At 37.0% G+C, this 26,577-nt stretch overlaps 1 protein-coding gene across 3 annotated transcripts; it reads left to right on the plus strand.

Annotated features, from left to right (window-relative positions):
- Positions 1 to 1,701: 1,701 nt before the first annotated feature.
- On the plus strand, positions 1,702 to 26,327 carry LOC113668769 (diacylglycerol kinase zeta). 3 transcript variants are annotated; one of them, XR_016183911.1, is made up of 42 exons: positions 1,702 to 2,049; positions 4,339 to 4,474; positions 5,301 to 5,384; positions 6,040 to 6,067; positions 8,052 to 8,098; positions 8,312 to 8,368; positions 8,804 to 8,869; positions 9,093 to 9,125; positions 9,458 to 9,496; positions 9,732 to 9,854; positions 10,457 to 10,522; positions 10,917 to 11,000; positions 11,739 to 11,756; positions 12,407 to 12,478; positions 12,601 to 12,683; positions 13,209 to 13,269; positions 13,590 to 13,703; positions 14,208 to 14,278; positions 14,377 to 14,443; positions 14,706 to 14,784; positions 14,976 to 15,031; positions 15,245 to 15,307; positions 15,647 to 15,720; positions 16,197 to 16,242; positions 16,476 to 16,541; positions 16,908 to 17,004; positions 17,419 to 17,492; positions 18,071 to 18,102; positions 18,233 to 18,333; positions 18,845 to 18,939; positions 19,065 to 19,101; positions 19,514 to 19,554; positions 19,657 to 19,730; positions 21,493 to 21,711; positions 22,928 to 22,981; positions 23,165 to 23,199; positions 23,344 to 23,381; positions 23,983 to 24,103; positions 24,557 to 24,837; positions 24,936 to 25,035; positions 25,273 to 25,336; positions 25,493 to 26,327. XR_016183911.1 is itself a non-coding variant. In XM_089197254.1 (42 exons), the coding sequence occupies exons 1-42, from the start codon at positions 1,925 to 1,927 to the stop codon at positions 25,543 to 25,545; spliced, it is 3,030 nt and encodes a 1,009-aa protein (XP_089053380.1). In that variant the 5' UTR covers positions 1,702 to 1,924; the 3' UTR covers positions 25,546 to 26,327. The 3 variants fall into 3 exon arrangements, 2 of the variants coding, with proteins under 2 accessions (XP_089053380.1, XP_027040523.2); XM_089197254.1 differs by having other exon boundaries at positions 24,801 to 24,837; XM_027184722.2 differs by lacking the exon at positions 10,917 to 11,000 and having other exon boundaries at positions 24,801 to 24,837.
- The last annotated feature ends 250 nt before the right edge of the window (positions 26,328 to 26,577 follow it).

Raw genomic sequence — 26,577 nt, forward strand, 5'->3', positions numbered from 1 at the left:
CGACAGCTGGATCTGAGAGATGTCTTACACACCAGCCGGTAATGCCCAGTACTGAATGTCACCTCGACCATCTCCTTGTTTGCTGCACTGAAGCTTCACCTCAAACCTAAACCCAAGGAATGAGAGGTCCGAAGGAAAAAGCTCAAGGTTGGTAGTTTCAAGTCAGCTGAAGTGGAAGCTGACTTCCAGACAGGCCTACAGTGGAGGTTTGTAGACCCAAGCTCCCTCCCAGGCAACGAAACACCGTGGGATCACGAAAAACTGCCATTCTCCACGCATCTAAAGAAGTCCTTAGGTTCCCTACAAAGAAGAATAACGAGTGCTTTGATGAAAGAGACGTGGAAGTTCAAGAACCGATTGCGATGAAGAGATCCGTTCATTAGACCCACTTGGCACATGCTTCGTGTCCTGCGAAGAACATTGCCTTCTGTCTTATATGAAGCAACCTCCATGTCAAGTTTCGTGAGATCTAGAACTAGTGGTGGCCTTAGATTTGTGCAAAAACTGGAGATATCAGAGAGGTGCCTACGAAGCCTTTAAGGTGGTTGACATGCCACTTGACAGCCTGGACATTCCTTTAAAAGGAATGGAATCTTTTAATATTGGGAGGTCTGATTCAATGTGTTTCTTGAAAAATAGCTCAATATAACTGAAATTTGAAGACTCGTTATTTATGTATGGTGTGAACAATAGTCTTCTCCGAGATGCCTCTCTTTGAAAAAAAAAAAGATTACTGAGATTGTGCGTTCAGTTCTTTGCTACTCATTGACAAATGACTTCAATTTTATCAAAATGTACATCCCATAAGTCTTCAAGACCGTAGAACAAAACTTGCTCCATCTAAAACTCCTGTTTCCTTACACATGCTCTTTTAGAGTTTAGAATCAAATTCTGTGAAATTCCTGAACGAAAAATATCGCAAAGATAATGTCAATCGTGTTATTTACCTTGTTATAACAGTATAACCATATGAAATAGGTTGTCGAGGAAAATTAGGGACACATGGTTAATCTTTTTATTGAGTTTTCAAGTCCCGTGATATTTTGTTGGACATCTGCTTTTCACCTTCAAAACGTAGAAAAATTGTGTTAATTGGAAAAAAAATGTTGTCTGACATTCTCAGCTGTCCTTGAAACTGTTTCAAGTCTTCTAGCTTATGCTAGGAGAAAGGTTCCGAATTTTCCATATGCCGGCTTGATAAAAAATTAAATTTCGTAGAAATGTGTGAATTCAGACTATTATAGTTATTCAGTGGCGACGACATTTACCGCACTGACTACCATCAATATGATGCGAGGACCCTCAATATGTACAGTTGTTAATATTTCATTGAAACCAAATTAATTCATCATATTTTGCACGCCTCAACAATGGAGTTTTTGCCAGGTATTCAGTTTAATCGAATTCATTGGGCACATTAGGGGTGAAAGATGTATTCCAATTTTCAAAACTTGCATGTTTATTGAAAATTAAAAAGGAATTCATATTGGTGACTGAGAGTACAGATAGGAAAAATCAACCACTTTGAAGATACGGAAATTTCAGTGTTCATCGCATCTTCTCATAATCTGCAGATTTAGGTTTATAAAAATCTCAAAAAGAAAAAGAAAAAGGTTTGTTTATCTTTTTAGCAGACTGAAAATTAATACATTACCGGCCTAGAAACATTCGTATTAAAGTGTCTTACCAATAAGGAAACTCGTGAAAATCAAGCAGGTCTTCCTTCTGTTCTGAACGCCCACACACAACCCACAATACTTTGCAAGCGCTCAACACATTTCGGTTTGACTTTGTCAACAATCTTAGGGCGCAAGTTTGCATAGTATTTACTTGAGGCTTTTCCACTTTTGTCGGTTAGAATGGCGAAATAGTGACGCATTCACCATGCTGACTTCTAGTGGTCTCTAAGACCGGCTGATGTAAAATGGCCGCCGCTGGTGACCGCGGGAAGCGAGACACGAAGAGCTCGCTAAACAGATTTGGAGGAGATGAAGGAAAAGCCGAAGAAAATAGGTTGCATCGACGTGCAGCCAAGTCCAGATCTTACAGGTTGGGTTGAACACTTTCATGTCGTTTGTGGTAGTTATAAATGATTAGAAAAGCTTGAATGTATACTTAGATGGTACAGGAAATCATTTGCGAGATTGTTTCGAGTTAGGTATTTTGCCTACATGCTGTGCTTTTCAGTCGTAACGTTTTAGTTAAACTAAGCGGCCTGTATTTTTCCCTTGATATATTACGTGTAGATTTTCAGGTTTCGCATCAAATTTAACGACTCACTAACGGGTAAATAAATATTTAATTTCGCATCTTTAAGTTATGGGGTGCGATTACGAGCTTGCTGGTGTTAATTTTTATTCAGAAATTTGTTCTCTGAGCTTTTAAATTTGTTTTGGAATTGAAAATGTCGAATGTAGTTGACCCCAACTCTGAGAGTTCCGCTTCTGCTATTGAATTTGATTTGTTTCCTTTTTCCGATATTTGACTACAGATTTATTGATTTCTTCAGTAAAAATTGTTGCGGATTTCGATAACTATTTCTTACTGCAAGAAACTGAAAATAAAACGAGTGTTATGCATAAAAAATTGATATCAAACTGAATTCATGTCACGATATGATTTATTTGCACCCGAATGCATTTGAATTTGTTTGCCCGTAATGCTTCCATTTGTAATTTCCTTCTTTTATATTTTGACTGCTTCCTATCAGTTAAAAAATAAACGCGATTCAAAGTGGGTTACAGATTTTTATCACTTATATCGGCAAATCTGTTACTTAACTCACAGGTAAAGCTCTCAAATGAAATTGTATTGTGCCAAGCTAAGCTTTAAATTCTATGAAGATACATCAGCTACACGACGAGATAGATTTTCCCTATTTAACTTTTGTTTAGCAAACAAAGCGAGCAGCTTGATCGGCTTTGGTGTTTTCAAGGCGTAATTTAAACTTGGAAATGAATGAGTCTGTAATTAAGGTGACCTTTTAATGCTAAACGCAAATCAAAACTTATTTTTGCTGCGCCTAATGGTTTTTTCAATTCTGATCATAAACTTATTTGCATGACTAACTTCTCTTCTGACGTGGTAGTTTCGAACTTTGAATGTGTATTGCTATGCTTTATAGAAATTGCGTTAGAACAATAACTGTTATTATTTTAACTAACATGTTTTTACTTTCTTTTTATTTTCTATTTTCTTTGCAATTGGGTTGTAAAAAAATTTCTTTTCTGGATCAATGTAAACGTAGCATGTCAATACATGTATTGACTGCATGAATATTATATCTCTAAAGATTCTAAGAGCTTAGTCAGAAATTCATTTCATTTACAACAGTCACAAGTGTATGGGGTATGTGTGTTTTTCTCTTAAAGGGAATGTTCGCCTATAAACTGTATAGGGTGTAAAGCATTTTTTTTTTGCGTTTGATAAGACAGATCAGTTAATGGAGTGAGACTACGGCAACTTATAAAGAGAAATATATTTTGAATGGTTAAATTTTTTATTTAAATGTGCCTCTAATCAGTGCTCTCTAGAAATGCTGGTGGCCAGCATTTTTTCCAGTTACTTGTTTTTGAATTTTCAGCCGTTGAAATACCTGTCATGGTCTGAACAAAATTTTAAACTTTGCCACTCAGCCAGTATTTTTGTCTAAAAAATATGTAGAGAGCATAATGTAATTCAGCTTGACTTCTGGTTTGACCTGTGTTTACCCAGAGAAATGGACTTAAGTTTGCAGCAAAACATAGCAGCTGGTGACCAAACCCTTAAAAAGATTTTTGCGGAACATTTGGTTTAAATCAGAACCATTCCATGGTCAAAATTTACATAAGAGTGATTTGATCGGCCATTTTTTTCATTGACACATAATTGGAACTTTGTCCATGTTCACTTAATCTAAGTTGTAATACTTAGTCCATAAAATAGACTGGCAGCATGTCTGACCCCAACTCATAGCCAGCACATTCTTTACCATATTTTGTTCATTTCCTCTGATCCCCTTTTTTTTTTTTCTTTTTTAATATGCAAAATAACACTTTAATTTATTTTACAAACAATAAGTGAAATGGATTGCTTTTGGTGTTTTTATTGTGAAAGAAATTCAATATGTATTTAAATATACAGTATTTTGAGTAAAGGATATGGAAGTATTAAAAGACAGGAAGTTTTATATATTATAAGAAAGTTTTATCAGGGAGTAGAAAGTTTTAAAATTTCATGTTAAATATTGTTCAAGACAAGAACTAGTTTTGATACATACAAATGGCATTCTATACGAGTGTTCCAAAGTAGCCACATAATGGAAACCATTCAAGTTGACTTCACTTCTTTTACTTTCAGAGAAGCAATGTCCAAACCAACTGGAAGTGGTACAACAGAATTATTTCAGAATGATTTGGAGCCTGTATCAGAGGCTAATACTAGCTCTGCACATCTTACAGACTTAGAGCATCACAGTGATGTCTGTGAATGGACTGTAAGTGGTTAGATTCACATCAGTTATAGGCATTTTTGCAATGTCCACAATTTCCCAATTTTTTTTTTTCACTCTCTCCACCCTTACCTTAGCATTCATATTCTCTTCAATGTCATCTTTACATTTCCCATTGTTCTGACAAGGAGAGTTTGTTTGGCAATCAAGAGTTTCTTGAAGTGGAAATGATTTCCTTTATTCTTGTGACCTTCACATTTGATTTGGGGCTGATGCTTCAAGGAGAAATTGCAAGCCAGACCCTCTTAAGGGTTAAAGGGTTAATGGAATTAACTGATGACTATGTCAAAACTTTTATTCCCCACAACTGGCCATCTCCCTCTCCTATCATTTTGTGATACTGCAGGTGCAATTTCTTTTACAATCTTAACATACAGTTTATATTCAAAGAATGAAATTGAATTATTAAAATCAATGAAAGTGATGCTTAAGAAAAGGTTCTATAATCCTAACTGTGGTGTGAACATCTGAATAGCAGTGCTTGCTTAACTAGAGTCATGGTTGCTTTTCATTTTTTTCAAAATTTTTTAAAAAACTTTTAGGATTTCAACTGGTACTCTTTTAAGTAGAGTGAGACTTAGAGTTCTCTTTAATATCATAGACATTGTAGGCTTTTAACTTTTGTTACTTTTTCAGTAAAGTCATTGTCATTGTTATTACATGCAGGTGTCTACGAGTGTGTGAAATGAACTTTTTTATAGGTTCTATGTGGTAACTAATTGCTATATAGTTCAAGAGCAATTTAATGCAGATCTATTTGATCTTTTTTTCCCTCTTATCTTGCATCTACTGTGTAAAATTTTACCTTTAGGAAAGTGCCATGAATGGGCAGCACTTATGGATGGACACAGATGCCTCTGGAAACTCCTGTTACCTGACTGATTGTGAATCTCTGGTAGGAATTAATCCTTTCATATAATGCAATTCTCAGTGTTAAAGCAAATGATATGAAATTACCTGTGTTTTACTCTCCACTCTTCGATTGGTCTAGAAAACTTCTTCCTTATTCTTTACCAATTGGTGCAAAGCTTAAACCAATAGTACTGTGACTTGTGACAGTGCGTGCGTGTATGTTTGTTTGTTTGTTTGTTTGTTTTTTTCCTTTAATTTTAATTTTCACCAGTTGTTTTTAATATTTTCCTTGTTTACATTACCTTTTCTGATTACTTTGGTTTTGGTTTATTAGCAATGAATTACTATGTGCTTTATAAGTTTAAGGTACCTTACAAAAGTTGTTTTTGATCATTAAGTAAAACCAACTGTCCCTACCACACGATCTCTAAGCTAATTGTTGGAGTTTAAATTTGCCTTTTTAAAAAATGCAATTATGCTCACCACAACACTGACAAACTGCTGTGCAGAATGAATACTTACCATTTAATTTGGGAGAGGAAGGAAACAAAGCTAGCAGAGCAGCAAGTTAAGCAACAGAATATAGCAATTCTTAAAATCTGGCTCTCACACAGCCCTTTGATTAACTGCTGCATAAAAATCTTGCCTTCAGTGCAATTAACCTCAATAAACTGTTGTCACATTATATCATTTTGTAGAAATCAGGACCCAGAAAGAAGTGTGCAGGTAACTTTTTTGCATGGATTATCATTTGGCCTTAGTGGTAAAAATTAGTGCTACTTTGTTATATGTCTTGAATATGGTTGAACGCTTCCCTATACCTTCAGAGACTACTTCAATTTCATCATAACATTTCCCTTGAAAAAAGAACTTTAGGCTGCATACTTCACAATTAGTTCTTGTTAGTGTATACATGTAGCACATGTATGTTTTCCAGTTTTTGGCCAGTTGAGATTGCATTTTCCTCAACTTCTTGTCACTACATAGAAAATTTATTATTTTTTACTTAAGGTGTTTCATTTACTTACTTTAAATTTTGGGAAAGCTCCATTTATCTTCAAAGTAATACTGGTTAAATCTGTGTGGCTTCTCACAAGCCTGTAATGCAGGCATCTTATGAGGGCAACTTAACAGTAAGAGGCATGCGATTGTTAATTTGACTGGCCATATTTGATTTGGAGCTAGAGTGGATGGTAGAGGGAAGAGGCAGGGAATGACAAAAAGACACCTGCCAGAAGAGGTTGTTCAAAAGCAAAACACAGCTTGATAAGTTGTGTCACAGCATTTCCATAGTTTAATTAAAAAGTGGAAGTACTCTGGCAAAAACAAACACACATAGAATAGATGAGTGAAATGGTGAGGCTGTTCTCTACAGCCAGGAAATGGATTTGAAGAAATCTCCTCTGTAGTCACAAATACTTTGAAGCAGACACAGCTGCACCCGCAGTTTTACCCGCCATAATTTGTTTGATGCGAACCAACATCTGAAATGTACAGCTTTTCCTAAAACCAGTTGGTAACACTCTGCAATCCTTTCCGGAGACCAATGTGGAAATTACATCTATTTGCTCTATTTGTAGTGCGCAAGACACACCATGGTCTGATAAACACTTGAAAGATTGTTCTAGTTTGTCTACAGCTGCTTCCTGCTACCCAAAAATCAGTTTTTGCAGGCTATAGGCAGGCCTTCTCTTCAAGAGCAAAATCAAAATTGACTCCATGTTTAATTTTCCCTCAAGCATAACATGAAGCAGATTGGCTTGTAGAGCTAAACCACACCAAGCAGGAACTCCTTTTGTGGGCAAGTAGCCCACAAAAGGAGTTCCTGCTTTTCCCAAAACAAAAATGACCTTGGCAGGTCTAATATTCACAGCCCCACCCTTACTCTCCTTTTTTCAATTGTCTATTGCAAAAATTGAAGATAGCAGCGAAAATTTCCACTAAGATAATACTGAGCACTCGCCTACCAAAATTATGCCTGCTTTTCAGGCTCGCTTATTGTGAAAGTACAGAATGATTGTTTTTCCCTTGTTTTAAGAATGCAAAGTACCTGAGGGACCATACTTTTGGTGTCTAGGAGAAAATTACTATGTTGTGATTGGGAGGGAAGGGTTAGGGGGGCAGATAGAGATAACTGCACAAAATACACTCCTGAAAGGGGACATGGGGGTGATCAGTGTGTGTTCATTCTGTCCTGGTATGAGTACATCACAAGTAAAAAATTAGGAACTTTTGTTGAAATTTAAGTTTTTTCATACATGTAGGTTGATATTGGATCATACAGTAAAACCATTTTTTGTTCCTTAACCCTTTTACTCTAGTTATTCAATGATTAATTCTCCCCTTGCTGCTAGAGGTTTCCTTGTAACTTAGTTGGAAGAATTTGGGTTAGATCACTTGATGAAAACTTCTACTTTACCTGATGGATTTGAAATTAATATTCATTGCCTGTTTCTTGGGGAATGCACAGATATTATTGCCAGTCAGAGAGGTTGTGTGTTTATCACTTCTGGTAGTTACACGTAAGGGTTAAGTAGATTTCAAGTAAGTTAGAAACTGTTTGAAAACAATATCAACATGAACTTGCCATTGTTCAAACAGGAGCCAGCTGTATCTTGTGTTAAAGCTTTTGACTTTAACGTTTCAGTATTATTAATACCAATATTGACAATAATTCTGAGGGTGGATTTCTATTTGATATACCCTACAGCTTGTAAAATCATTGTCCATGCAAAGTGCATAGAACAGCTGTATAGGGTGAGTATTGATAAAAAAATAAAATTAGACTTAGTTACTGTTGACAGAACTCTCTTTATAGGTTGATAGAACTAGTCATGAAGTTGTATTACATACAATAAACATGTCAAATGTACATTAACTGTTTTTTCTCTGTATGTAGTTCAAATCATTGAACATCATTTTGCTCAGTGGCACTTGTCAGTAATATCTCGCATGTGGTGTTCATTTCAGATAAACTTCAAATGCAAACCAACATTCAGGGAAATCCATCCAAAGTCTACACATGAGGTACTTTCTCGTGTATTGTAACCTTTTAGATCATCACATGACATGTGATGATGTAAAAACATTGTTTCAATAGCGTACTAGAAGTGTTGTTCTCTCACCATTATGATTGAAAGCCTATTCCAATTTGGTTGTATAACATTGCATATCATATGTTTGAAAATTGAGATTTTTCATTTTATTAGTGATACAAGCATACTCAGAAGAAGGATATACTTAAAACTCCATGTAGCATTGCTCTCTATCTTACCAACCTCCTAATGTCACCCTCTCCATCTATACAGCAAGTTATAAATAACATTTCCCCTCTCGATTATGGCTCATTCACTTTTTATTTGAGCCATTAATTACAGAAAAAGAGTTTGGTCCATAACCTGTAGAAAAAGACCCTTTATTTGGTTAGTAAGAGTTATATACAGGTATATATCTCTGTTTTAGAGTAACGTTCGTCATCACTGGGTTCATCGCCGCAAACAAGAAGGGAAGTGCTATCACTGTGGCAAGGTAATAAATTACTACTTACATAAGAGAAATAGTGTACTTCCTTTCTTAAAACATCGCAGTAGTATGTTTTGGATGAATACAAAACAAAGGAAATAAAAATCAAGTGGCTTTCAAACCAGCCAAAGTTTGATATTTAATAGCTATGCCCTAATGATTTGCTTTGTTTTCTGAAAGATGTAATTGATGTTCTGTTATAATAAATTTTTCTTTTTCTACTGTACAGTCTTTCCAGCATATGCTATCCTTTCAGACAAAGGTATTTTATTTTCAATTGTTATTTTAACTTTTAGTTAGTGTATGCATTAGAAGGTGAAAAATAGTAACTAACCAGTCTTTTTTTTTTTTTTGAGTTAAGAACTACTCTAATCACTATCTGTTCATTTATATTTTACATGTACATACATGTACAACTGTAAAATGCATATAATGAACGTTGGCAGGAAAACTTTAGGACAGATTGATGACAGAGACTTCAATTGTCTCAGTGCTATATCATCCATTTATCTATGCATTTATTTGCTTTGATTTTTACTTACTTATTAATTTATTTATTTAATATTCATGTAGTAAGTATTATTTTTTTAACAGGATATTATTGCAATCAGCTGTTCATGGTGCAAAGCTGCAGTAAGTACAGCATGTTGTTAAATTAATTTTATCTTCTCAAATTCTGGATCTCCCAGTTTGAAGGTTGCCACAATTTTAACTTTTTTCTAGTTATAGAGGCCAGGTTATTGTACATTTCCAGTGCCTGAGATTTGATTGTTCCTCTTTATTTTTCATTGTACTGAGTACGTCCACAAGGTATTAATTTTAACTTTTTTGTTGATATCTTTTCTAATATGACTAATTCTTTTTGCAGTATCACAATAAAGTGGAGTGTTTTACGATGAACAAAATAGATGAAATTTGTGATTTAGGAGCTCATGCAAATCTCATCGTCCCACCATCTTGGGTTGTCAGGCTCCCTCCAAAAAGAATGCATGTAAGTTTTCCTTAGTTTGTGTTTTAAGAGCTAAACAAAATCTGTGCACCTTATTATTACAATTTTTTATTTTGGGTGAACCTTATAACTCTCAAGATCTGATGGTTAATTCTCCCCTTTAGCTGCTACAATTTCCTGTGATTTGTTTTTAGAATTTGGTGTTAGATCAAGATAACAACTTCTAACTGATAAGTCTGGGTATTCTCAGTACCTCTTTTCTGGATAATTTATGGATATTATAGGGAGAAATTTCATGTGAATCACTTCTGGGATTTAAAGGATTAAAAAAATAACAATCATGACAAAATTTTTTAAAGAATATGCCAATTAGATAATCATACGATAGGTTACTATTGTCATTGTTAATATTTCTTAGATTTAAACAAATTCCTGGTGTATATTGAGTATTTGGAGTACGAAGTAGTGGAAATTTAGGCTGAGTAATTATACATTCACAAGGCTCTTGATTAATGACACAGAAACTGAAGTTAATAAACATAAAGGCATAATATTACCTTCAAAATACTCATGATATGAGTCCAAAAATACATTAATTTCATCAAGTGTTATTTTCCTTCATGTGAAATCTTCATCTTTTGTAGGTGAGAAGCTCATCCATGAAACGGAATAGTTTTAAAAAGAAATCGCTGAAAAGAAAATCAACAAAGGTTTGCAGATGTAGTTCTTGCAATTGGAGGATTTTTAAATCACAGTTATGCCCCTTATAATCATTGGTGGCTCACTTGTGGCGGCATTTTAATAAACACGACACAATTTAAGATTTAATTATAGCAAAACTTCATAAGTTAAAAAGTTTCTACAGTACCTGAAAAAGCACAAAGATTAGTTCAATAAATCAAGGTGAAACCTTTTATGTAATAGAGAAGTTTGTCACTGTTACCTACAGGTATTGTTAACTAGTAAATTGATTCTATTGCCTACTACCCCTAAGATATGTTCAGTAAAGGTAAATCCTCTTTTAATTCTGACTATTGCCTTTAAATTAAGCCCAAATAAAATATTTCCCTTGCTCATGCAACATCTAATAAACTCTTGCAACAGAGCGATGGAAGTAGCAACAGTGATGAAGATGATGATGTGGTCAACATTCAATGGTTTCTTGAGCTCAACACTTTTGCTATTAATGTAAGGTCTTAGAGAAAGACATAAAGTAACATTTTAACATATTCTGCTTTTCTGCTTTAAACATTTAATTCTCATTTATTACTTTTGCTAACCTTTTTTGGTGTTGAATGATTAAAATCACTTTTAGTAATAAAGTTTTACATTTTTTAATAGCTACTCTAAATGATGATAGACCTAATTCTGGCAAGCGCTTATGATGCAAACATAAAAATAAACAGCCTAACTTTTAATAACTTTAAGACATGTCATCTGAACAGTAATTTTGTTTATTATTTCAGTGTAATGGTGCTTGTTTACTGTTTTTTTTAAAACCAATAAGCTAAACCATGCACTAAACATTGGCAACTAGAAAAATTTAATTATTTGCTACAGACTGTAAATATAGCCACGCAACAGTACTGAATTCTTGCCCAGTGAATTGAATTCTTTTATAGTCTAAAATTAAAGAATTAACATTTCACCTTTTTTTCCCTGAAAAGTTGATATCATTGATGTCACAATCAGCACAAGTTCTGTGATGCTTTTTGGTCTTAGGCCTGTTTCTAAAAAGTCCTGTTAACTTAATGGGCCTGAAGCCATATTTTAAAATCAAAATTTAAAGAATAGAGAAGCATGTTCTGGTGGCCTGACCAGTCCATTTTGTTGGAATATGATTAATAAGCCAACATCTGGTGTAGTTTATCTTGACATACATACATGTAAATGGTGTAATTGGTATCTCTGTTTTCTCTCTTCTAGGAAAGGAAACCTTTCGTGGTAAGCATTAGTTCATCTTATTTGAACTACTGTCTCAGTTAATCCGAAGGTGATAGAACTATTACATTATAATGTTTCTTGTTTGGAACAGCAATATATTCAGCAGTTGCAGTCATTCATCAGTGACAAAAAAGGCATAACTCCATTTTCAAGGGGAATGAATTCATACCAAATGTTAGATAAAGAAGTGTCAAATGAAATGTGAAGTCACATTAAAGAAATTATTGTGTCTGTGAATAATTATACATTTGCCTACTTCTTTTACTTTCCCTCCAATGTTTGTTTGCTAGAATATCATTTGCTCAATTGCTAACCAACCCACATCATATTTTGGTCAAAAAGGGTAAGTACTGGTTGAAAACTCGAACTTACCCCTGGTAACTCTCCTCACTCAGGACTAAACATCAATAATAGTAAACTCTGAGTGGAGCCTGACACCATTGCTAATGGTAAACCAACAATCTGGGTGGATGGGCCATGTGGTTCACAAGGTGATGTTACCACATATCTGAATAACATTGTTCCAACCAAGTCAGTGCATGTCTAACAATGTTGTCACAGTTGCTTGGCTTGGATGTTCAAGGATTTAGGAATTATTTTTCAAGATCATTCATAAGTTTTATATTACTAATGGTCTCAATATTTCATAGATTAAGCCTTCTGGATCAGCACAACGTAAGCCCCTACTAGTGTTTATTAACCCAAAGAGTGGTGGAAATCAGGTAATTTACCTCACATCTTCATTTTTAATATTCAATATTTGTTTAAATGTAATTTCAGAACTGGATAAAGAGTTCCCCACAATTTGATTTCCCCTACATCTGTTTGTATTTCCTTGTCTCAGGGAGCCAAAATCATGCACAAGTTCCAGTGGCTATTGAACCCAAGGCAGGTGTTTGATCTGTCCAGAGGGGGTCCTCGATTAGGGTATGTGCAAAAGACTTTTCAAAGTTTGAGTTTGTAATGTGGCAGTTCCCTGATGGTGGTTCGTTAGTATTTTCAAGGTTTTTAATTCACATGCACATATTTACCCATGCAAAGTACAGTGAATAAGTATCTGTTGAGAATTAATGAAAATGTAAGACCCAAAAATTGCCTATTTGTGTGGTTGGGGAAGAGAAGTGTGTGCAGTTGCTTCCTGGTATACATGAGTTAGCAATAGATTCCTTTGAAACATTGCAGATCTATAATGACAATAAGACTAAGTGGAGTCCAATGACTGCAAAGCAGGAGTCCCAAACACAGTAGATTCCCTCAAAATGGGTGCCCAATGATCCTAGATTGAAATGATCGTCTGTGTACTTGACATGGTCAAAATCTATTCTGTGGCGGTTCACTTGGATTTCACAAGAGATCTTTTACTTGAAATCAACTGAAACTCTAATAACTGTTCAGTCGTGATAAGTCTGAGTACAGCTGTTGTTCTTATTCTGAATTTGTCTGTGACAATAGTCTGGAATTGTACCGAAAGGTCCCCAATCTTCAAATCCTAGCCTGTGGTGGAGATGGAACAGTAAGTTATTTATATTTTTAGAATTCACATTTTTACATTAACTGAACCTTTTTTTCTTGAGATTTCAAAGGTGATGTACATGGTGAGCTTGAGTGGCCAAAAGAGCTGTTCATCTCTAAATCACTAATATACCCTTACTCTAAACAGTTACTAAGTCCCTTCTCCACTCACAGTATACTTTGGGTCTCATTGAGACCAAATAATTTCTGACATGATTTCTTGTGTTATTTCTGTAGGTAATTTATAGTATTAGTATTGGTATCATGTTACAATTTGGCTGGCCTTGTTGTAACACTATTAACATTTCCCTTTTTTTCCAGGTTGGCTGGGTCCTGTCTGAACTTGATAAACAAAAAATTACACCCCCACCCCCTGTGGCTGTACTTCCACTGGGGACAGGAAATGACTTGTCGAGAGTTCTCAACTGGGGAGGGGTAAGGAGTATTGCTTTGAAATTTTGCCAGGAGATAAGGAATAGGGGCTACAATGTCAAATTCTCCTATCCTTTTTCAAAGATCACTACATCATATTTGGAAATTTGGATGTTTTCTTTTTTCAGTCAGATGGAATCGTAAAAAGCAAACTTTTGCTCCTGTCCAAGCATCATCAGAAGATGGGCGCTCATATCTCACAAATCCCAATTAAATCTGTCACAATTATTACAAAACTAAAGTTTCACAGATCTCTATGCCTGGACAAGCAAATCTACTAGATATCATTTGAAAGAACCAAAGTGGTGACTGCTTGTTAGATTTGTAAGATATTTATCCTGACTCACATGCTGCCTGTGCTTGTTTGTTACTCCTCGTGGACAAGATGTCCGTGCGTCACAGGTTACCCCATAATATTTCGTGTGGAGTTTTCCTGAAAACTGAGCCCACTTATGGGTATAGTCATCGTCAAGGCATATTCCGTGATGTGTGCTCTTTCTTTTGAAGGGTTACACAGATGAACCTTTGTCAAGAATTTTAACACACATTCATGAGGGAAGTATTGTTCAGCTCGACAGGTTAGGCATGATGCATTTTAACTTGTAACATGTGTTTTTTTTCGTCGTCACTCAAAATGATTATTCCACATTTAACACATGTAAGTTTATTTTCCTAGATGGAATCTGGAAGTAACATTTAATGAAGCAGGTGAAAATGATTCCTCTGATGAAGCCGTTGAACAGGTGAATAATTACCGCTGGATATTTATTTTGTCTTCTCGATAGTTTTGTACAGAGGTTGATTTTAAGCATAGCGGGTTTCAACTGTGAGGATAGTTTTGAAGCTATCAGAAAGGTGGCAGTCTGCTTTTGCTCAAGATTCTTCCTTCCCATGTGAATCTGTGTCGTAGAGTGCTAACTGTTGATTCATTAATTTGAATTTTCATGTGTTTCATTTGGTTTATGGTCTGGAGTAATCTAACCTGTTGTTTTTCCTCGCCTTTAGCTTCCCTTGAATGTCATGAACAACTATTTCAGTCTGGGATTTGATGCTGAAGTGTGTTTAGAATTTCATGAATCAAGAGGTATGTACGCCATGCAAACAGTTCGAAATTTTTAAATCAATTTCTTACGTCGGTAGAAGAAAAAAATGACGAACAAAAAATACAACAATGCAAAACCCACTCGCAGTTCGTCTCATTTTGATAGGCTGACCAACACTTTATTTGCGTATTCATGCTAAATCATTTCTTCCTATCTCTTCCTTCCCTTCTAGAGGCCAATCCAGATAAATTCAACAGTAGATTTAAAAATTTAGTATTTTATGGAAAGGTAAGTACTCTTTGATAACACAATCATTTGAGCTACAGTATATCAAAAACGTGGCAAGCTAACTAAAATTACTTGGTTAAGGGTGTAACTGTAATACAGTATGATTGCTGTTAATACTTAAACCGCGTTCAGTTTGAAATACATAGTAACGGAACAGATGTAGTGAATCTTCTCCCAAGTTAGCATGATAACTCATCAGTCTTCAATTTGCAGGCTAGTAGTGCAACTTTCCTTCAGAGGAAAGCTCGTTCCTTCTTCAAATATACCACTATAGAGGTTTGTTCTCTCAATTTCTCCATGTAATTTTGAGATTTTCTGTGTAGTTATTTGATTGGTTACATTTTTAGTTTAATTTGACGGGAATATAAGAAAAATACGCTGGCTACTGGACAGCTGTTATTGGGTTAAGGAATGTAAGAAGACGCTTTGATAAGTAGCCCCTTATTCAATTTTCTTGCGCGCTGATTTCAAACATTCACAGTCTTTTACCTAATCTTGTCCTTTTAGCGTGTGAATTAGTGGTGTATGTGATCAAACTACTATCCCTCTCGAAATTAAGAATATCTTAAAGCCAACAAGTTTTTTTAAATTTACACTTGTGTTGTTGTGTTGCAGTGCGATGGAGTTGATCTCACTGATAAGCTTCAAGAAACCAAACCTTTGTGCCTCTTATTTGTCAATATCCCATCGTAAGTTGTGTCACTTAAATTTGATATGTCAATGGTGAATCCGTTACGCTTTGCAAAATGAAAATATTATCCAAGAAGAAATCTCATCTTTGACGTTTTTGTAACAGCTGTTTCACCCCATTTACCCGGGGTGTTTGAAATTGGTCCGGGGTTGATGAGTTGTTGAGGGGAATTTTAAGGGCACAGTTAGAGGGAAGCCCAGCAACTTCTTCCTCTGTCGTTTCCTTTGCATTTATTGTCTCCCCTATCTCCACCCACCTTCGCTGCAAGGGAGTGTGTCTCTTCAAACTCTAGACACAAATAAAATTATTCGTTATGTCTCACCAGCTTTCTCACATACACAACTGATAAACTTTCTCAGACTCGTCACGCAGTCTTAATGCGGTGGAACGCGTGACAACCCAATGAGGACGGGGTATCAAACTTGTATATTCCCTTACTTTTTCTATTCATACTCATATTTCTTTATCTTTTAGATATAGTGCCGGTACGTCACCTTGGGGACACCCGGGAAAAGACAGCGTAAGTAAACCATGTAGAGTAAAGAAAACGAACCAATGAATCCTCAAAGCCTACGTTGGTGGAAAACCACAAGTAAAGAAGGTTACTGTACCCTAGTGCTAATAATCGTCTGTCGCCTTGTTTGACGCTGCCTCCTGGGACGCTAGACACAATCGGATACCATCATTTAGGAATATTTTTAGCAAGTCATAAGTTTCTGTGTTTCAGTCATTAATTGTTTGGTATTTTTGTAGGAGTTTCAGTCTCAAAGACTTGACGATGGTTATCTGGAGGTGATTGGACTCACTTCAGCTACGCTGGTAAGCCACAGCCACAGTAGGGTCATGTTTGAGACTTTTAATAGTTGTTGTTAGATCCAGCTGGCTGATTAAAAAGCTAAGCTCTCGGTAATGATTAACTTAACTGCCGTTTCAGCTGGCACCTTTAAGATCGACACCAGTTTTCCTGTTAGAGCGGCAGTCCTTAACGGTTGAGTGCCTTAAAAAAGACACCGTTTTAAATTTGTTATCAATGCTTTCGTTCTTTCAATAAAAAGGAAAACGAAAACAAAACGGAAATCGAATTGTAATTCAGTGCGAGGATCTCGTAAAGGGGCTCGGAGGAGAGCATTAAGGCTCTTTATTGACTCGAGTGAATAACGTGATAAGATGACTTCTCTTCTTTAGGCGACGACACGAGTTGGAGGTCATGGTGAGAGGATAGCACAATGTAAAGAGGCTGTTCTTGTAACCAGTAAATCTCTTCCCATGCAAGTGGATGGAGGTCAGTAAACGTAAAACATTCCTGTCTTTGTCCCCATATCTTAACACTTCTTGTTGTCTTTGTCATCGTTTCTGATCACTCAGGCTTCTTTTAAAGAACTATCTTGCAATTAAAAAAAGGCTCCGATACCCAAACTAATGACAAACGAATGGATCGTGCCAATTTTCACCTCTTGGACCAGTGCCTACTTCTCTCAGAAAGACACGCCCCAAACAAACAATTTATTCATACCGTGTTTTACGTTTTCTTAATGATGAAAAGGAGCAAATCGCTCTGCAACCGTTCCAATCGCACAGTTCACTTGATTTTCGTTAAAGCAACACATTTGTGATAAGAACAAGCTGATTAGAACTCGGAGTTAGTAAAAGGTTTTTACTTATATCTTTGCAAATCCATTTTTGTTCTCTTCTTAAGAACCCTGTAGGTTATGCCCATCCAGAATAAGAATTAGTAGGAGAAACCAGGCCAACATGTTACAAAAAGTGAAGGTTAGTGTTTTAACCTCGATGTTTTACTTTGATTTAAAACTACTGGTGTAACAGGAGCGATAAATTAAACTAGATAACTCATTGCAAGGACTGATAAATGTATGAACTGAAATTCGAATGGTATGAACAGGGCTTAGTAGGTCGAACCTTCTTCTATCTTTCTCTGAATAAAACACCAATCATCGTAGGTTATCCTTCGTACTTCGTCAGGTCTCTGGGTTATTCTTGGCGATCTATTGTCCACCAAAATTCCCAGAGAGACGTTACAAGAATTAACTGTCCTGCCCCAAAATACACTGCGGGGACAGCAGCCAGGACTCAACCTTGAACTGTTGGATCCGGAACCTAGCATATCAACCGGAGGCTACCTTTTCCCCAAAAGTGTGCATGAATATGATTATTGATTTATTGTAAATGAAAAGAAGCTGATTTGTAAAAGTCGCCGTCTTCATGATATTTAGTGATCCTGCTATGCAGTGTGGCGCCTACCATTAACTTTCTTGTCATTTTCATATGTAGCGTGTATAAACAACTGAATGGGCCTTTTCAAAAAACACTTTCTTTCCTTCTCTCTACAGAGTCGAACAGAACGTTCCAACTCGAATGCAGGGTATGAATTCTCTCAATTATGCCGTTCTAACTCCTTGGTATCTCTCAGTTTTAGTTCATTGTTTCCTCATGTTTCAGGTTGAAAACCAGTGGAATTACAAGGCAATTTGTTTCTTTGTTTCTTTGTGTAGGCCTATTCCATGTCCTGAACCAGTGAAATTACAGATATTTCGAGTGGCATTCAGTGATTATGAGAAGCACTGTTGTGATCTATTACAGCTAAGGGAAACTTGTGAGTACGAAATGTTGAATCGCGACCTAGGTTAAGCTTTTTAATTCCCGGGGATCGGAAAAGATTGGGGAAGGGGAGCTTATTGAAGAGAGGGACATTCTGTCGAGGGTCCAATAATTAGGTGCGCTTTTTGGGGGGCTCATCGGAGAAAGGGACATCTAGATGAGAGACTTACTAGTTACGGAGGCTAATCGGAGAAAATAGCTTATTAAAAACCATCTGAGAGGTACAATTATATCTTACAAAATCTCGCCCAGCTGTAATGAATATCCTTTAAGGTTTGCATCCCTGTTTCAAACGGAAACTAAAACCGGCTTTCAAATACTGTATAATTTTACAGTAACTCACTCCCATTAAACAACTCCTGTGATGACATAATTGTGGCGATTAGTCAGCATTAATATCTCTTTGGAGAGGAGTTGGATTGTATTCTTTAAATTCTTCCTCCAATACTTAAACCTACCATGAGCGCAGAAACAGTCATGTTGATTACTCGTTTTATGTTTTACAGCGACGCTTTTGGCGACGACTGCGATAGAACCCGACGCTGACTTAGAGCAAATGAGAGCTTGGATCGAGCGGTTTAAAGAGGACGAGGAGGAAGAGGTACCAGAAAGTTAAGAAAAATGGTTTTGAGAGCAATTAGAATGAAATTACCTTTTTGTGAAAACAAATTAGTGTAAATACCTTTGACTGTTGTACATACATTGTTTTTCTTTTTCGTCTTTCAGAAAGCAACCTTGTCAGATGAGTGGTGTTTCTTGGACAGTAAGCCTCTATTGTGTCTTTATTTTAATCGCATAGGGTTCATAATCAAAAAATGCAATTCGGATAGTACAGAATGCTTTAGAAATATTGAACTTTCACTGAAGACTGTAGGTGTAAATTCAGCTTGGTTTGACCTACTGTTTTCATCTCTTTCTTTGGTTCCTTTTTGAGACTGTTTTTGTTGAGTTATGATTTGAGGCATCTCTTTGCTGGTTTCTCTGTATCATATTCCCAGTCGTGAACTGCTTAGAGAGGTTCTCAAGGGACTTGTATGTACTGTATGTAGTACTGGCTGAGGTTCCTGTCTAGTATACTTCTACCTTTACCGGTGCTCATCGAAAGACCGTATAAACAACAGTATGAAATAGCTATTATTCAAAAACTGAATAGGTAATTTTTTTCTTCTTTGTAGCAACATATCCTGACAGGGTTTATCGTGTCGATGTCGCCCAGGTAAACAGTGTTACTCGTGCACCTACCTCATTTCTCCTTCTTTTTCCGTTTTTGATTATGTTTTTGGTTTCTTACGATTGGGGTGATTTTCTTACCTTCTAGGAAAAAATATACAATGTAGTGGACATTCTCGAGGATGGAATATTCATCGTCGACCTCAAGGATGACCTTGTGAAGTGAGAACTTCCTGATAATTTTATTTTTTTACGATCTACAGTCTCGATTTCCTTTCTTTCAGCCCCTTAAAAAGGGAAAAACAGAATGTCTGCTGTCTGTAGCATGCTTTTTGTGCCTTTTTCACGCTGTTAAAAAAGGAACGCCCGATAGCCGAACAGTTTCCTTCAAATTATACCGCATCAATTAATTGCAGGGTTTGAGCTAGTATTTGATCACTGGGGGACAATTTGTCCCCTTAGCAAAAATTTTGGAGGACATTTTCATTTTTTACATTCATACTGGCAAGCCGACAAAAACATTTTTTTTTACCTGATCCTTGTAAGACTTGTAATACAAGAAAAGTGATACAAAAAAGAAAAGTTGTTATTGATGTCAAATTTCTTTTTCTCGTCATATTTAAACAGAGGATCAATGACTATGCTTTATACTTCAAAACATTACACAGCAGAATCTCGTCCCGGCATCGCATTGTAAACTTCAATTCCTTTCTTAATCACTGGTAAACGTAAATGTACTAATTCTTCAGTTGGTTCTAGCCCAAACATCAAGGGCTGTAGAAAAGAGTTGCTGCAGAGTTGAGGTTCTAAAATTTGTACACCCTTCTGCCGTTGCAGAGGGGTTTGTCTTCTTAGATTTCCGACAAAAATAGCAGAACATCGCCTCTTTTTCATAGCGCAACCATGTGTGATCTCGCAACCAAATTTTCAGGAAAGTTCGTGATTTTTTCGGTTTCCTTCGATCCTCATTCGTTTCTTCCTGATTAATACACTGTTCTTCTTCTGTATCATTTTTCTCCGATTCACTCTGGCTTCGATTCCGAGCGAAAAAGCTTTCTAATGTTCGAACACGTTTTCGATGTGACATGTTATTGCGCTTTTCACAAACATGCGAATTTTGAAGTTCAAAAGCCAATTGAAGATTGCGTTTTTCGCTGCCGTCAATCATCTTAACGGAACTCTTAGGAAACAAAACTTTACTTTTACGGGTTCAAAAGGTCATGGTTGGTGATTTGTGATTGGCGGATTTCAATCCGTTTCGTGTGTTTCTGTGTTTCAAGGTTCGTTGCTTGTGATCGTAATTATGATTGAGGGCAGCGAAAAACGTAATTGTGAAGGCGGCTTTTGAACTTTTGAGTTCGCATGTTTGTGAAAAGCGTAGTAAAGATTGCCACGTGCGTTCACCACGCTTGGTTGAGCATGAGACGTACGTGTTCAGTAAAGTGTGACTGAAACGTGACTTTAGAATGAACTTTAAACGTGCAAGAAAATATACTTTCCACGTTCTGTTTTAGCTTGCAATTTCTGTACCGAGATAAAACTCTTCGTGTGTGCTTCCTTTCGAGTTTTTTCCCTAAATTTTGAAGGGGACAAATTGTCCCCTTGACCGTTTTTTTAAGGGACAATTTCAATTGCAGTGCGGGATTGGCGCAATGGCGCGGCCTGGCTCAAACCCTGTAATTGTGTTCAGTTCTTATTCGAAGTATGATTCAAGCAACGCTGCATAGTCAGTGATTGAAATGTCACGCAGCTTTTCATCAAGCTTTCATTTTTGAGGTAAATCACGGCTGCTTAGTAGAGGGTTGTGACGCCTCTAAACAGTCAAAAACAAAACGTCAAATGAAACCTTGGTCTCGAATTAAGAGGGCGTTGGCAGCTCTGCATGCTTCCGTCTCCTAGTTAAATTTGTATTGAGAAGGAAAAGTAAACAGAGGAAGTTTACGTGCTTAGTGATTTTCATAGAGACCACTTGATCTGCTTCCAGAACACAGCAAAATAACAAGACCAGTGTTCCTAACTCATCCTCTCGAGTCAAGAGACCACTGTCCGTCCCTGGGGGTTCTGTTCCCAGGGCTCCCAGTCTTATCAATCGGTCACCAGTGACTCTGCCCCCTCCCCGGAGGCATAACAGCTCACTTGGATCCAGTCCATCGGAGAGTGTGGAGGATATTGTGGAAACAACTATCATGACACCATTTCACACGTAAGTTAACTAAACTGGCAATTTCTAGTATCTGTTTGAACAGGTTTTGTCAGTACAGTTTCCTCTTTGTCTTAAAGGCACGAGTTTGCGTCGAAACCTTGAACTAGTTTGCTTTCCAAGCATCGATTTGGCTTCCAAAGACGGCATTCTACTGCTTCAGCTTTTTTGAACAGCACAAATAGCTGGTACATAAATTTGGTTAGGAAATTGTTTAATAAGGTAGTGTTCTAAGATTGAAAAAAGGCCTTTGATACTGTTAATGTCGAGATCCTCTGTCGCAAGCTAGAATTATATGTTAACACTGGGAACGCCCTGTTGTTTATTTTTTTTTTATCCTCCATTACATACACGACCTACCAGGGTGTGTTGGGCGGGCAACTCCGTGTTAATTCGCAGACGACACAAATCTGACCAAAAAATAAATTGACCCTCAATGTCGCAGAAACCGAATTCATGTTTATTTTCTCTCTTTACATTCTAAGACTCTTTCCATCTCAGCCGTTAGTTAAAATTGATGACAAAAGCCTAAATCAAATCTTGCAATTTGGGCTTTTGGTGTTGAGGTGGACCATCACATCTCTTGGGGTAACCAAATTGAAAAGGTGGCCTAGAAAGGCAGTTCAGGAATCGGAGCCTTAAGTCTCGTTCGGGGTTAAGTAGACGGAGCCACTCTAATTAATATCTCTAATGCATAAATGCAACCCTATTTTAGTTTCTGAAGTCAGGTCAGGGACACCCTTGGAAAAGGCCACTCTGATAGGCTTCAAAAGTTTTCCAAAAATAGATCTGCTAGACTCATAATGTATATGAGCAACAATACTCATGCGCCAGAGGCTCTCAGTGCCTTAGGTTAGGAAACAGACACTCTACGAGCAAATTCCAAAGCTAAGGAAATATTCAAAGTGCTTAACGGCGTGACCCCAAGTTGGCTCGCTGGAAGTGACGGTAATCAATACAATCTCAGGGGCTCCTTTACCTGCACTGCAGTTGCCTTTAGCTAAGGCCGAAAACTGAAAAATGGACAAAGAAGATAAGAAGAATAATGGATGAGTTCTCGGACATACGTGTGCTTCACAACGCACCCAGTCACAATGTTTGAAATTTACAAAAAGAGCGATCCAGAGCGTTTTCTAACGTGATAAGTCCAATTAAGAATGTTTCAGTCACCCGTCAGAGTAAATCATATTCACGGTTGTTGTTTTCTTGCCATCTTTAGTAATCAAGAATTCAAGTTACCTTCCCCCGATGGAGATGACACGGACACTATTTGGTGAGTAGAATAAGAATAGTCACCTTGAATGAACCTTAACAAAGGAAACAGTCTTAAATTGCCTTACGCTATTAATCCATGCGTACCTTGAGCACATTTTCACCCTGTCCTATGTTCTAAGAATTACTCACCTGTCGTAAAGTACTTTATCGACTCGTGATGTAATTTTTCTGTTCATTGTAGGGTGAAGAATGAAATCATGAAGCGTAACGAAAGTAGTAAGTGTTAAGCTGCGTTACTATTGTCACTGTGGCTTGTTTGTCGTTCGCTTGTTCTATCTATGTAGTCTCTCCTCAGTCAAAGTCGATTTCCAAGAATCATAAGCAATGCACAATTTGTAACTAAAATAACTTTTTTTTAAGGTATGATTGAGGCTTCGAAAAACGGAGACCTAGACAAGGTAATTAGGCGTTTTCTTCAAATGGATAACTGTTTGTAAAATATCGCAGTATAAACTGGCTTTGCCTCGCTTTTGAGTTGCTTGGTGAAGGAGTATTATCCAGTCTTGTCTATTAATCAGCAAATTATATGTCCATAGTGAACAACGTTCTTATCGCACAGTAGGATAGGATACTACGCAAGTTGCGAATTCAGAAGAATGTTTCTGCTGAGCTCAGAGCACATTTTGTTTGAAGCCAGAGCTAAAAAAAAAGATTACAACGATAATCGATACGTAGAAAAATATCTGGCATGAGGAGTCAGTGCAAGCTCAAACGAACTTTCTGAGTGCGGCGTGAAAATGGAGTAATCAAGGTACGATTGGTCGTAGTTTTCCATCCGATTTGTTAATAGGATGGCGCGTGATTTGAAGACTTACTGAATCACTGAGCGTAGTGAAGCAAACCACTGTTAGAGCGCATGTCTTTTGACTTGCAAATAACACTCATTCAATGACAACGCCCCCCTGGCTATATTAACTGCCGCACTTAATTTATTCGACAGATTCACTGAGTTTTTCTGCTCCTTTTTCTATTTTATTATTTTTTTTTTGTGGTATTAAGGTTATTGAGTTGCACCGTAACGGTGTCAGTCTGTCAGCTGGTGATCGCCGAGGCTGGAGGCCGTTACATTACGCCGCCCGTCACGGACACAAGGAGGTGGTCAGATATATCATCTCCAATGGTAAGTTGATACAGTGACTGATACCTTAGACATGTATTTCCTTTCTACGTCGACATACAAGCCTGCTTACAGGCGTAAAAAGGGAGTGAAGACCGAGCAACCCACGCTTACGGGAGGAACCTACCGTAGGCTACGTGGTTGTCCTCCATCGTTATTCCCAGCAACACAAGATTGTGGCAACTACCAACAAGTACTGACAGCTGCAAGCATTGATTTCTAATCTGGCCAACTGCTGACCAGCCAAATTAAGTAAACTATACACATGTTTGGTTTGCTGTGCTGGAAATTATTACTGCATGTCTTACTGTGAAAACATACAATCGATATTAGCCGATGAAATTATAATGATGGAACTAATAATTGGACTGGAAACCCAATTGAGCAAATTTTTGTAAGTAGAACCCAAGATCATCGAAATTTCTGAAACATAACTACTTCAAAAATATGTTTTAGAATGCTTAGTGCAATTGGTGGAAAGGAACGCCTTGCGAAGCTATTACCTCAACCGACCAGAGGACATTTGACGACATGGAACGTCAGGATAGTTTTTAGTATTACAGGGACGTCGAGATCGCAACTAAAGAGGGGGAAAACATGCCTTCTTTTCTTCTTAATTTGAGTGCCTCACAGGTTACTTTTGTACATGCTGTCAACGTCTTGTAAAATAGTAATGGTATCATTGTGGTCTTCTCCTCAGTTCCCCGTTGCGTTCTGGATCTTGTCGAGGAAGAAAAGTAAGTGAAGCTATTACAAGAGCTACCAATCCATTTTTCTTTCTCTACATACTCGCATGGTCTATTCAGACATGACTTATTTGTTGTTTCCTCCTCAGAGGCCAGTCAGCCCTTCATAAAGCAGCCCTCTATGAACGGCGGACAATTTGCTCGCTGTTGGTTCAAGCCGGCGCTTCACTCACAAGAACAGATTATGATGTGAGTCACCAGGCTTACCTACCGACTCTTTTATTAATTTTTAGTTGTTAGTGGTTTAAATTAGGTTCCTGCAGAGTCCACAGTTGTTCAACAAATAGGTAAATTTGCAAACAAGACCTTGTAGGAAGACCTTCGAGCTTCCCACAAAAAACTTTCCTAACGTTGCAATCAAGTACGCCAGCCACTAAGGTTGCTTGAAAACCTGACTAAAAGTGATGCTATTCTTACCTAATTAAGGGTAATACACCAAGAATTCAAGCTTTGAAGGCTCAAGATAAGGAACTTGCCAAATATCTTGAAAGTAAGTATCTCTTTCTTCAGGCTCCTTTCATTGTGCTAGTAGCATTTACTTGCCTTTACTTAAAAATGACGAACGTAAAATTAAGTGGTTTCTAAAGCAAACTACTCTTCTAAAACTTGTTGCATATCATATCACTTACTTTTTGTTTTGTTTCAGCGCAAGAACACCTTCAAATTATAGCAGCTGAAGATTACGAAACTGCAGTGTAAAAAGGAATGCCTGAGCGCTCGATATTGTCACTTCAGATGCCGTCGTAAACGAAGGAACAAAACTAACGTGTACAGAAAAAGAAATTAGATAACAACAGAAGCTCCTTATTTTTAAAAGAATAGCTTATTAGATAATTTGAAACCATGGCATTCATGCATTTGTAGGTTATAGAGTAATTATTTACACTCAAAAAGGATAAACGTAAAATGAAAATGGCACAAATAGGTGCCAAAAGATCCAGATGACTGGCTTTATAAATATAAGTATGAGACTTAATTGCATATGATAGCCATGTGAGATCGGCGCTGTTATTATGAATTTATTTAAGTTCTGTTGACATTGCGTTATCTTTGTATTTTTCTCGGTGACTCTGCCTTATCTAGAGGACATGATTTTGTTCCTTTTTCTTTTATATTTGTTTTGATAATGAGGCTCCAAGGTGCTGAAGCCTTTTGAATAAAAACTAACAGCAAAAAGTGGTGTTATCACACTTCGCAATAGCCTGTGAACACTGACAAATTTATGATCAAATGCGCCTAGAAATCTGTCAGAAGGCGCATACTTGTGCTCGGTTGTTTTCCTTTCTTAAAGAATCCAGTTAACTTATCTCTAATGGCATTGTTACGGTGATCAGTATTTATTGGCTTTGAAGAAAACCACGAATCTAGTACTTAAGCTATCGGTTACTTTATCTCGCTAAACACGAACTGAATCTGCCTTTTTAAGTTTTTATGTGCCTCGTCTTTATTTTTTTCTTTCCAAATAAACTTCCAACATTTTAGGTTTTAGTGTTTTTTTGTCGAAGGTTTTTGTGTGGGGTTTTTTTTTAACTCAACAAAAGATCCACCAAATAGCTTCAGAATCATTAGCCCTTTCACTCCCAAGACCCTATTATTAATTCTCTGTACTGTCAGCCGTATGATCGAGGTGAGATTGAGGCGGATAAAGAGTTGGTACCCAGACTTCTGCGTCACAGCGTAAATACATTTGAGCGATTTCCGCGCGAATGTGCGTGTAAAGGTGGTAAGTAC

This window comes from Pocillopora damicornis, chromosome 2 (assembly GCF_964200805.1).
Source record: "Pocillopora damicornis chromosome 2, jaPocDami1.2, whole genome shotgun sequence".
NCBI classification, from domain to species: Eukaryota; Metazoa; Cnidaria; class Anthozoa; order Scleractinia; family Pocilloporidae; genus Pocillopora; species Pocillopora damicornis.

Coding starts and splice junctions, on each gene's coding strand:
- LOC113668769 (XM_089197254.1), top strand. CDS start 1,925: ATGGCCGCCGCTGGTGACCGCGGGAAGCGAGACACGAAGAGCTCGCTA. Junction 18,940..19,064: donor AAGAGGACGAGGAGGAAGAG/GTACCAGAAAGT, acceptor TTCGTCTTTCAG/AAAGCAACCTTGTCAGATGA. Junction 22,982..23,164: donor GATGACACGGACACTATTTG/GTGAGTAGAATA, acceptor TGTTCATTGTAG/GGTGAAGAATGAAATCATGA.